At 40.0% G+C, this 12,897-nt stretch overlaps 1 protein-coding gene across 2 annotated transcripts in view; it reads left to right on the top strand.

Moving 5' to 3' along the window:
- The window catches only part of CCND2 (cyclin D2), a 60,070-nt gene extending 51,076 nt beyond the window's left edge, over positions 1 to 8,994 (top strand). For both annotated transcript variants that reach the window (XM_040439320.1, XM_040439329.1), the window contains exon 5: positions 7,780 to 8,994. In XM_040439320.1, the coding sequence (XP_040295254.1) occupies positions 7,780 to 7,935 (156 nt within the window). In that variant the 3' untranslated portion in view covers positions 7,936 to 8,994. The remainder of the gene's footprint in view (positions 1 to 7,779) is intronic.
- The last annotated feature ends 3,903 nt before the right edge of the window (positions 8,995 to 12,897 follow it).

Raw genomic sequence — 12,897 nt, 5'->3', positions numbered from 1 at the left:
CCAATAGTCAGGCCGATCACCGAGCAAACACCCGTTCATTGGATGAAGGCATCACTGATGCAGTCACCTAAGTCATCATTTCTGAACCGCAGATTGTGCCCTGGAAACTGTGATCTTTTTGCTTAGAAACAATGATTTCGGTGTCTGGGACAAAGAGCTGCCTGCTCAGATGGCCCATGTAAACGGGCCTTTAGATTAGAAATTTTTAAAGGGGCCTGTGGATTATTAATTTGGTTGAAGTTCTCCAATATTTACAGTGCTTTTTCTTTAGATGGGTCCCCCGAAAATGAGATGATCACAGGTTTTCCCAATGCTAGGGCCCCTAGCATTGACCTGTAATTTGTAGGCATCCTGGCAGCAAGCTCTTTAGTTCTTCTGCAGTGCCACCACAGGGAATATGAAGCATTGCATAGTATTCTTCAAACTTAAAGGGGTTGTCCGTGCTCAGAGCTGAACCCGGACGTATCCCCTTCTTCAGCCAGGCAGTCCCCCTGATATGAGCATGAAATGCTCTGATGCTCATATCAGGGTGCTGCCTGGGTAAAAAAGGGGATATGTCCGGGTTCAGCTCTAAACCCAGACAATCCCTTTAATGGATCATATAATGCATGAACAGTCTGGGTTCTTCAAGGAGAGGGAGAGATTCTTTGTAGTCGCTGTCTGCTTTAGCTAATTGATGGAGGTTCAGAATGAGGAGAACCAACCCCCCCCCCCCCCTTCCCCAATAGTGTATTAGAAAAGGGATTTTCTAAACTAGAGAACTCCTTTAAGCCCCTAAATCTGTCCTTGAAAGTAGCTGTAGAAGTAAAATAATTTTTTAGGCCTTTTTCCAGTATCCAGTGTTTTTGAAATCACATATGTTTAGCTTAAAAATGAAAATCAAACCACAACTACATGAAACGCGTCAGAAACTACTGGCATTTCACAAGGAAATAAGTCACTGAAGAATGGCATTTACAGTATGAGCAACCAGGGCTGTATGTGCTACAAGTCAGCTGGTGGGCAGGGCTAAGCTGTGTGTGGTAGGACTGAAGCTTTGGTGCTCACCTATGAACAATGTATGCCTAGTTCCAAGCTGGTTAACTTTACATTAAAAATTCCATAAACATGTCAATATCTATATTTAAACAAAAAACGTAACATCCTGCAGTTTTCACACTGACCACTATGTCAAATAATACGTGCCTATTCTTAATAATAATAATAATATTTAATATAGTGCCAACATATTCCGCAGTTACCTGCTTATCTGGAATTCTAATCCTGTCTAATGATACTACCTCTGTGTAGAGATAAGACAGGATTCACCATTCACAATAGGGTTGGGCAATATACCGGTGTTGGCGGTATACCGTGGTATTGGGAAACAGCGATATCGCTGTTTCCTAATAACCGCAGTATTTTGTGACGTCATAGAAGCGGTCATATGCGCTGACCGCTTTAAAATCTGCATCCGCAGCTGCCCCCCCCCCAGCATGATTCCATACCAATTGCTGCCCGCAGCGGCTACCCCGGCTCCTCCATGCAGGCTCCCATAATGCAGTCTCCACCCACCGACGTCTGATGTCGGAATCAGATGACAGGTGAGGCTGCGTGGCGCAGGACAGGACAGGAGCGCCACCAACTCTTCTGCTTACAGCCTGCAATACACCCTCTAGTAGGAGATGATACACGAGATTACTATAAACCACTCGTTCTGGTACAGAATTAACCCTGTAATGGTACACAGGAGCTTGTGAACACGGCACTGATGGCAGCAGCCAATCATAGGCCGTTTCACATTTGTATCTCAGCAGAGTAAACATTGAAAGCAGTGCTCTGATTGGTTGTTGTGTTGCAAGGTCACATAAGGCTCCATTAAGGGCGACATAAAAACACATGAGATACAAAGGTAGTAAAAAAATAAAGAACATATACCTATTTGGTATTGATATGATCGTACAGCCCCATAATACCTTAGTTATGTCACATGCTGAATAGCACAAAATATAAAACACAAAAATCAATGTTCGAATTGTTTTTGTTGTTCCATTGGCCCCCGAAAGTGTTACTAGAAGTCAATCTACTAGTTACAGACACCCGAAATGGTGAAAAATATGACATATAAAAGTATAACAATTAACGTCTCCTTGTGGCTGCTTAGCTGCCCCATACAGTATAACGTCTCCTTGTGGCTGACCCTATACAGTATAATGTCCCCTTGTGGCCCCCCATACAGTATAGTGTCTCCTTGTGGCTGCCCCCATACAGTATAGTGTCTCCTTGTGGCTGCCCCCATACAGTATAGTGTCTCCTTGTGGCTGCCCCCATACAGTATAGTGTCTCCTTGTGGCTGCCCCCATACAGTATAGTGTCTCCTTGTGGCTGCCCCCATACAGTATAGTGTCTCCTTGTGGCTGCCCCCATACAGTATAGTGTCTCCTTGTGGCTGCCCCCATACAGTATAGTGTCTCCTTGTGGCTGCCCCCATACAGTATAGTGGCTGCTTGTGGCTGCCCCCATACAGTATAGTGTCTCCTTGTGGCTGCTTGGCTGCCCCCCATACAGTATAATGTCTCCTTGTGGCCCCCCATACAGTATAATGTCTCCTTGTGGCTGCCCCATACAGTATAACGTCTCCTTGTGGCTGCCCCATACAGTATGACGTCTCCTTGTGGCTGCCCCATACAGTATGACGTCTCCTTGTGGCTGCCCCATACAGTATGACGTCTCCTTGTGGCTGCCCCATACAGTATGACGTCTCCTTGTGGCTGCCCCCATACAGTATGACGTCTCCTTGTGGCTGCCCCCATACAGCATGACGTCTCCTTGTGGCTGCCCCCATACAGTATGACGTCTCCTTGTGGCCCCAAGTGTTTTTTCTTCTAAATGCGCATTTATCACGATATATATCGTTATCGTGATGAATTTCTTAAGATCGTTATCGTGGGAATATTTTTGATATCTCCCAACCCTTATTCACAATAGGTGATTATCACATCCTATCTGTTCTTTCCTCGTACAATAACCTCTGCACAGGTCACAGAGCATGCCCAGAAAACTCTCCCATAAAAGTCAATAGGGTCTGCTTCAGACTATTGTGTCTATGGACCATGGGGCTGCTGTAAAGCAATTTTTTTTAAGTTTTCTAAATGCCGTTAAGAACAGCTCAGGCAAAATGGCCGCCCCATAATCATGTCCAGGAAATGGAATTAAAAAAATCTTCAATCGGATAAAAACAGATGTTTCTATCTTGTATAAACTGGCAGCTAACATTTTTGGTGACACATTTCCTTTAAGTTCTCATATTGTGGAAGCTGGTTAACGGCAGTATGGCCATGACTACTTCTCACAGTTTGCCTTTCACCCTTAGTGGAGGAGATTCAGTAGGAAAAAAATGGCAATTTGGGGATTACAATGAGTTTTCTAGTTCATTAAAAGGGACATATTTAATGCAAGAACCACTGGTCCAATCAGCTGATTGCAAAAGGTCTAGCTTCCTAGAAGAGGTTGTCAGCTACTGGGGCAGTATTCAGTCTGTCAGGACTCTTATGGGACATATGGACAGGGTTTAGTTGTCGTCTGATGGTATGTCAACACTGTTGTTCAGTATTACAAAAACATGGCAGCTTTCTTTCAAAAACTGTACCACACCTGTCCACAGGTGTGAGGCTGCTCAGCATCACTTACCTCAGTGGAGCTGAGCTACAATACCACATATAACCCATGGGCTTGTGTGGCACTGTTTTTGGAAGAAAGCAGTTTTTCTTTAATACTCGACAAGCCCTTTAGGCTAGGTCTACACGACGGCATGTGTCGCGCGACAATAAGTCACAACTACACTGCAACATTTTGTCGCACCAATGTTGTGCGTCAATTTTTATAATGGTCTATGGTGTCTATTTCGAATGGATTTTTTGCGACTGTCGCGTCGCAGCATGTCGCAGTGCGACACCATAGACTATAAAAATTGTTGCTCGACATTGGTGCAACAAATGTCGTCGTGTAGACCTAGCCTAAATGCTTGTGGCCATTGCCAATAAGACAACCCCTTTTATAATGCCTCATATTACATATTTGTCAGAGTGAAGGCCCCTCATTTATTCCCACATCATAAATGGGCCTCAGTAGAGATGGGTTTTCTCACTGACCATTCATGTATGGCCCATTTTAAAAAAGAACACCGGTCTACTTCTTTTTCTTCTCCATTTTATTATTTATTTATTTTTTGTATGCGTTGAGTTGAATTTGCAGAATGGCTTTCTGAACGAAATACTCCAGTACACCAGGGTATCTGTATCATAACATAAAAAAAATGTTGTTAATAATTTAAGATATTACAATATAGGTTTTTTTTTTGTTTTGTTTTTTAATTTAACCTGCATCAGTAATATACACATTATTACTATGTTTTATTTTATTTTTTGCAACTTTTTTTTCATATTCTCACAATAAGAAAGTTGCATTCAGGAGAAACCAGCAGGTTTTTTAGAGTTTTCCATGCCCTAATCTTTGTTAAACTAGCAGTCTGGGGAGCTGTGCACACAGCACCGTTCCCACGCTTGTTCACAAGATCCATTCTAGTTGCAAATAATGCTGAAGAATCTCTGGAATCTCATTTATCTTGTATCATGAAAGTTGATGCAAGACATGTCAGATGCTTAACTCTTTCAGCTCCCTCTATATTCTTAAGACATAAATAGTGGCATACTGCCTTTAGGGCACCATTGGAGCCCAATGGGTTACAAAATGCAGGTAAACCCCCTCACGCCCCTCCCTCCAAATCCCTTAACCCTAAGGGTGGGTGTTAATTTTCTGGCTGTCTAGGAGTGGAAATTTTAAAACAATTGCTTCTTATTTTTAAGCGTCTTAGTGCAAAAACAGAGGATCGGCAAAATCGGGTCATTTTTGTTTTTACATAATTAGGTTCACAAGGTGTAAAATGCAATATGATTCAAGTCGAGGCTCAACATGGCAGACATGAGGTATGATGTGCGTGCCTGACCTCTTCTTAGTAAGGGCTCATTCAGACGACTGTATCTGTTTTGCAGTCCACAAATTGAGGATGCACAAAACAGAGCTACCAGCCATGTGTGTTCCACATTTTTCGGAACAGACTGGCCAGCCGTATGATAGAAATGCCTATTCATGTCCGCAAAATGGACAAGAATAGGAAATGTTCTATCTTTTTTTTTTTTTTTTTGCTGGACCACGTAACTGTGGAAGTAACTAAGCGGGCAGCACACTGTGTGCTGTTCGCATATTTTGCTGCCCCATTGAAATCAATGGGTCCACATCCATTCCACAAAATTTCAGAACTGATGCGGATACAAATATTCAGTCGCCTTATGAGCCCCAAAGATGAGGGGATTCTGCCGGAAGAGACTGATTATACCAACTCTCAATAGAATATCTATCAAGTATTTTGCCAGGCGCACAATACCTAATCCCCTATTCTATAGATCTACGATAACTGGGCGCTAGAGGGATTATGTGTCCTTGTTCTACTTCCCATCCTAAACAGCCTATTGTATCTTAAATCAACTGATTATTTGCTTTAGATGTTGGCGTATAGATGGATTTAAATGTCTTTAAATTCAATTTACAGATGGCGATGAGTGTAAATGTCGTCAGAGGTTTTCGTATATGAGTGGTTAACCCTGTAGAAAGTGGGGCAGAATACATTTTACAGACTTTGGATAGTATGGTACCCGGCCTCATATTCAGTATTTCAGGTGTGAAATGCACAATCTTGACCTCTGGAGTGTGACTGTCACAAAGGACATGAATGTATTGGAAATGATGTGGTCTGTTAAACTACAGTGACAGACTGGCACACCAATATGACAGTCCCCAATTAAGTTTTACACATTTGAACAGTTGTTTAGGAATAGAAAAAAGGGCTACTTTTATACTAGGTATATACTGGACACAGCCATGAGCAGGAGTAGTGGAGCAATTTCTGAGAAAAATAAAAAATATAAAAATATATATATATATTTTTTTTTTTATGATCTCAGACAACCCTGTAATGCTAAAGCTGGCCATGCTCTCAATGTCAGATTTTTGGAGGAAAGATGGATCAAGCTGTTGGATTTCAACATTGCCGATCCTTTTGTTCCAAGTGGTGATATGCCATGGCCGGAGGTGTTGGTATTTTTCACCTTTTCTTAATTAAGAACACACTCTTGGCCAAAACATTTGGTAAAGGGTGGGGAGGGTTTCCGGAGGGACAGCTATCTAGAGTGTATGATCAGCCTTCGTCATGTGTTAGGCTACTTTTACACTTGCGTTTGGGGTTCCGCTTGTGAGCTCCGTTTAAAGGCTCTCACAAGCGGCCCCGAACGCATCCGTCCAGCCCCAATGCATTCTGAGTGGATGCGGATCCGCTCAGAATGCCTCAGTCTGGCTCCACTTGGCCTCCGTTCCGCTCAGCAGGCGGACACCCGAACGCAGCTTTTTTTGTGAAATATAATGCAGACTGATCCGTTCTGAACGGATACTATCATTTGCATTATAGGAGCTGATCCGTCTGTGCAGACACCAGACGGATCCGCTTTGAATGCAAGTGTGAAAGTAGCCTTACCCTGTCAAGTGACAGCTTCTGATGCATAATAACATCCTTCCCACATATAGCAATGGTTTTTAACAATATATCATGATGACTTAAAGGGAAGAAAGGAATGCAAATGACCTCTTAACAAGCCCTGCCTTTAATGTCACCAGAGTTATTCTATAAGTAAATTTTTCACCCTTTAAATAGGCCTTGAGACATGACTAGGATATTAAATAAGCCAGCACCTCATCTGCAGACAGCTGTTTCAGGGTGATTGCCGTCTTCAGTGCAGAGCATAGAGTACTGGCTTAACTGTCTCCTTACGCCGACTAAAGAGCTCTCTTCCCAAGGAGAGCTAGTACCCCCCCCCCCCCAAGTCTCCCTTAAAGAGGCACTCCAAGAATACAAATGGGAGTACCTCATATCTTCTGAAAATATCCAAGCCCTGCCTCAGCTATTTTTTTTGGATGTCCCATAGCTGTGAATGGAGAGGATGGATGCCTCATGGGCGTGGCATGCTCAGTTTATGCATTCTTGAGATGGGAGCGGGTCCCAGAGGTGGGATCCACATCTATTGGATGTTTTAAGGCATATTTTATCAATATGGCATAAATGTCCCATATGGGTAAAAGCTATTCATAAAGGTTTAAAGCGGTTGTAGAGGATTACATGAACATGACTGCTTTCATGAAAAAAGAAAAACGGCCCTACACCTGTCTACACCATACAATAACTTTGGATCTGTGTTCAGTTTTGGTGGTTCTGGGTCTTGTGGCTGTGATTTCAGATATTCAAACATGGTCACATTACAGCCACCTGAAACCAGCTGTATTAAGTTATCCCCTGGAGAGGGGATAACTGTTAGACTGGGGGGTCCCTACTGCTGGGACTCCCACCGATCATGAGAACCCCGTACCCCCTGCAAAGAATGGAATAAAGGCCATCTATGGAAGTCCCGTAGAAATGAATAAAGCAGCTGCCTTTTCAGAGGGGTGGCAGGGGGTAAGGGGGCCCATTCTTGTGATCGGGGGGTTGCAGCGGTAGGACCCCTACCGATCTAATGGTTATCGCCCTATCCTGTAGAGGTGAAAAAAATACCTCCCAGCCTGGAGGCTAATATACAGTAATCTCTTCATTACCTGATTTATGAATCCTATTTTTTTTTTTTTTTTTTTTTTTTTTTTTTTTTTACATTTACAAATATGGTGTATGTGTATATATATATTTTTTTTATTTTTTTTTAGGATTGCCTTAAAGCTTGTCAAGAACAGATCGAATCCGTGCTAGTCAGCAGCCTTAGACAAAACAGACCACCAACCCAACAAAGGAACGCTGTTAAGTCTGTGGATGAACTGGACCAGGCCAGCACCCCTACAGATGTGCGGGACATCAACCTGTGAGGAGTTCTGCAGCAAGAGTCTTTCCTTTGTTCTGTATTTTCTAGAACAAACCTGTTTGTTTTATATCTGTTCTCCCACTTAGATAAAAAAAAAATTAAAACTTCTTTTAAATACAAAAAAATGAAAAAAATGTTTTTGGTGCCTCTGATGTCCTTTTTAGAAGGGAATCCCACAATATATTTGATAATTGCTGTTATTATTATATATTGTTAAATTTAAGTGCTTGTGTAAGCATAAACCATAGCTAGAGAAATTGCAAGCCTGCAGTGGGATGAAATGTAGGTAAACTTTTTATATTTGTAGTCGCTTACACCTCTCTATAGATGTCAGAGAGGATGTCTGGCGCCATATATGTGGTTTTCATATGTAGATTGCAAAGCAAAAGACTAATGGATTCTAGAGGGCAACTGAAAGTGCGATCCCTAAAGAGACTGAAGCTTATTTTTGGGTGATTTGGGATCTGTGTAATTTTTTTATTTCATTTTTTTAATCTAAAGAGAGGTGCTTTCTGAATCTCCTATTTAGTTCTGTTTACTTTTGCTGTCTATGGTAGCTGCTACCGAAAAAAAATGCTTTATTTTTGCAAGACTGAGGCAGGTAATTTTTTTTTTTTTTTCCTAAAATGTTTTTGATTCCCTAGTTTTTGTTCCCACATAAATGTTCATAACAAGCATGCCTGGGATTTGAAGGAGGCTCGCTTAGCCAGCTGTGGACTTATAAACTGCAAAAGAATGTATTTTAGATTTTTTAATTTTTTTTGTTTAAACAGAATAGTCCCGGTAAGCTAAAAAGAAAGGTGGTACTCCCTTTTTTTTTTTTTTTACTTCAACTACACATCCCAAAAAATGTAAAGGATTTATAAAAAAAAAAGTCTTAGCTATGAAAAATACATAAAGATAAATATGATTATAAAGGGCATCCAAAAAATGCATGTGACATTACTTAGCAAGTCCAACCAAATAAAAAAAAAATCTTTGCTACTTGCTTATGGGCAGATATTTTAGCTACGTTATTCATAGCTAAAGTCTATTTAAAATAGACAAAAAGTAGATATCTCCATAAAAAAAAAGCTACGACTCCACGTGTTATGTCGTCACTAGTGGTTTATATTGTTGGTCTGCTAGTAGCATTATTGTAAACCATTTCATTCATAAAAGCACTTTGACACTTGTTCCTAAGGGATAACATGGGATGGTTTATGAAAATTGTGCTGACCACGTGGCGTCCTTTCAGCCTCCGTACACTGCCGAATTACGGAGTTGCTGGATTTTTCGACACCTGCCTTGGATGACATTCCTTGAACAACATTCCGAGTATGTACAAAAATATTGTTGGACAATGTCCACCCCTTCAGTTGTCTTTATTAGTAATTCCCTAGGCCCACTAGGGTACAATCCAAATCGTGGAATTTTTAAATTTTTTTATTTAATTTTTAATTTCTTTTATTTTTTTGCGACAAACGGTAGACATCTAGATATTTTGTTGCATGATAAATACCATTGTACTTGAAAAAAAAAATTATCCTTGGATGTCGTTGCTCCAGCAATTCGGCAATTTTTGTTTTCTTTTAATGCTGTTGCAACTTTTTTTTTTTTGCACAATTGTTTGACAGTTGACACATTTGTTGAGCTGTTGCTTAAAAATGTTTGCAAGTTTATTTTGGATTTTTTAAATTAAAAGTAAAGACAATTAAATGCGGTTTTTTTCCCATGTGTTGGCGATATGAGGACTAAGTGAATATATATATATTTTTTTATTTTATTTTTTTTGCGCTGCTAAGGAGCTATGATTTGTTTCATCCTTATTCACATTAACAGTACTTAGCTGTATTGTTTCACTGAGTGTGCTGCTATTTTATAAACATTTTTATAATATATTATTTTACTGCTTAAAATTTCCAATCCTGAAGTAAGTAGATGGTTAAGTTGACATATGAGGATTTTTGATTACTGGAAATGCCCTTGTACAGGTTTTTTTTTTTATCTTCTTCAAATAGCGTGTCAATGACTATCTTCTCTGATCACACCCGCTAAAGATGGTAGACTTACCTCAGGTTTACTGGATACAGAATGGTTCCTGCTCTCACAATACCTCACACTTTACAGTTTTCCTCTGGGAGCCTTGTGCAATGGTGCAAATTCAGCAGGGATCTGTGTTTGCACTTGACGTTTTGCTACTCATTCCCTTTTCAGTTTGTCAGATTAGCAGGGGACAGCGGAGTTACATAAATCCCAGTGCTGGATTCTAGATCATGCATATGGCCAGTCAGGATGGATGAACATGCTGCAGTGATAACGATGGGGACCCTAGCATGAACAAATGCTGCTGGAATGGCTTCTGATCCTCCAACATGGGGTAGAAGATGTCTAGGCCAAGTCACGTGAGCCATATAAAGTTGCTGATGCACTGGGTATTATGGGGGCTGTACCAATAATGTTCCTGAGCACAAGAACTAGCAGTGTTGCTGAACTTGCCAATAAAGGCTCCATCCTCAAAATGGCTGCAAGCCAGTTAAGGTATACTACTTCATTACAGCATGTTCCTGATCCGTCTAGATATAGAGGGCTTGTCCCTATTTGATGTGCTTGACATCATGCAGTTTGTAAGTTAAAGGTACTAGATATGTAGGGAGCCCCTTTAAACTTTTCCTGAAGGCTTTGGGCTGATATAAAGGCTGCTCTTTAATATAAATGCAGCTGAAGTCTTAGTTTTTCTTCAGGGGAGCAAAAGTAAATGGATTGAGAAGCAAGATATGGTTTTCAGATTAATAAACAAAAAAAATGTTTTAACCATTTTTCTACTTTTTTTTTTTTTTTTGGCGCAATATTCAGTTAAAGTTGTCATTATCATATTTAGGAAGAAAAAAAATGACCTTTTATATACTAGTTTTAGGAGTTAAGGGAAAGGCATACTATGTATATAAAGACATGAAGATACTCAAATCTCACGCTCTTATGGATATGTATGGCATTTCACAAACCGCTTTGGTGAGCATAGCATCAGTTAGAAGATTTTTACAGTAGTGATTTTAAATTTTTTATTTTTTGTAAAATGAAAAGTTACATTGTGTGCATTTATGGATTGGAAGAAGTTTAGTTATATACTAAAGTATATAGCTATTAAACAGCTGCTAGACTCCCCAGATCCAATCTTGCTATGAACTCTAGAGGGAGGTTAATAAGGAAGTTCAAGGCATGAATATTGCTTTGGCCTCTGTAGGGTGAGGAACAAATCACTTTTGTACCTTTCCCATTTGGTCTATTGTAACCCGAGGTGGGTCGCAATTTCATGGCCATTTAAAAGTCAAATAAAGCAAGTACTTACAAATCATCTTCTGGGATTTAAAGGGTGTTTACCTAAAGTGATACAAAAGGTGTTCCTCAAGATTTCTGCTTATTGGCATGAAAGAGACTTTATTAGGTAATTTAATTTTGTTTTGTTAATTTCACCAGCATAATAACCTTGTATATTGGCTTTAAGCCAATAAGAACAAGGGCTTCTATCACATTTCTGTGTCTGTGACCTATTAACCATTACGTAGCAGAAAAACTGTACTTAGGACACAAGTAGGGAATCCGTGCCTTATCAGCTGTTGCTGAACTACAAGTCTCAGAGAGCTTTGTGATCAGCGACAATCTCTGTGTGGGCTTCGGCTAGCCATAGCCTAATTTAGGACTTTATAAAATGTACTAGACTTTTGTGGTAATTGTGTAAATGCTGAAACATGTTTTAATTTAAATTTTTTAAAAATTGAATATCTGAATTTTTGTTTTTCTTTTTGTGTCTTTTTAAAGTATTTCATAAATTTTTTATCTGTCGTATACACACAGTGGTGGTGAAGAGGGCTGTGACTGCAACAGTTATGAAGGAATCGGCTATCAATTAGGTTCCAACTTCTTCTGCCCCTACAGTAAAATGGCAGCCTCCACTGTGGATATATAATGGGTACACTTTAAAGTTTGCCAAAGCCTGACCTTCTGAAATGTGGTGTTGAGGGCTGATCTAAGACTGCTATTATGTATTGCTGCTTGAAATGGAAAGAAAGAAAGAATAAAAAAAAAAATATTAAATTCCAGCAGGCATTGTGTAAAAAATCATATGGTGTAAACGGACAAAGAAAAAAAAAAAACCTAATATGGCTGATGGTTTTTTGCAAGTGTTTTCTTCATGGCAACTTTGATTTGTAACTGGAGTAATCTAATCTATAGAAATTCCAAAGCTTACTCTATGAAAATGATACACAAACAGCAGTCAGAGGGGAAAAAAGGTCTTCATATGACATCACGCTATTTATTGGTAACTCAATGGCAGCAAGTTGCCAAATTCCAGAGTTTTTGGAAAAGTAGAAGCTGCCAATGTCCATTATAGGTCTATTTATGGGGCAGGATTGGGGGGGGGGGGGGCTTTTGTGCACAATTTCCCTTCTGTCTGTTTCCAAAGTTGATGTTTTTGATCATTTTTACGTTGTACAGTAAAATGACACCAACTGTCCAAAGCACATTAAAGACGTGTCATTTGCCATAGGCTATGGGATCCCAGTTTGTGGAGTTTTTGAGGGCTAAATGTTGATCATTTAGATCAGATCTTGGGGGTCGGGGCAACAGACTCGATCTGTTCTGCTATAAAGATCATTGGCCACAATGGAGACTTGTCAAATTTCTATCCATTTGATCGTTGCCATTACACTTGCTCTTTAATAAACAGTGGGGGCATTTATGATAAGTTGTGCAAAAGGAAAAAAACTTTTTCTTAGAAAATTTCCAACTTTTTTAAAAAACAGTGAATTTCTTTTTTTTTTAAATCCTATCCGACATAATCTTTCATAGTAATGCCTCATTCACACGTCAGTGTTTTGGTCAGTGATTCTGATCAGTTATTGTGAGCCAAAACCAGGATTGGATCCTCCACAGACATGAGGCATAAGGGAAAGATCTGCACCTATTCAGTGTTTAAAGCCGCACC

The sequence above is a fragment of the Bufo bufo genome, chromosome 1 (genome assembly GCF_905171765.1).
Source record: "Bufo bufo chromosome 1, aBufBuf1.1, whole genome shotgun sequence".
In the NCBI taxonomy this organism is placed as follows: Eukaryota; Metazoa; Chordata; class Amphibia; order Anura; family Bufonidae; genus Bufo; species Bufo bufo.
Note: the sequence above shows the minus strand (reverse complement) of the source record. Positions and strands in the feature narration are given on the sequence as shown.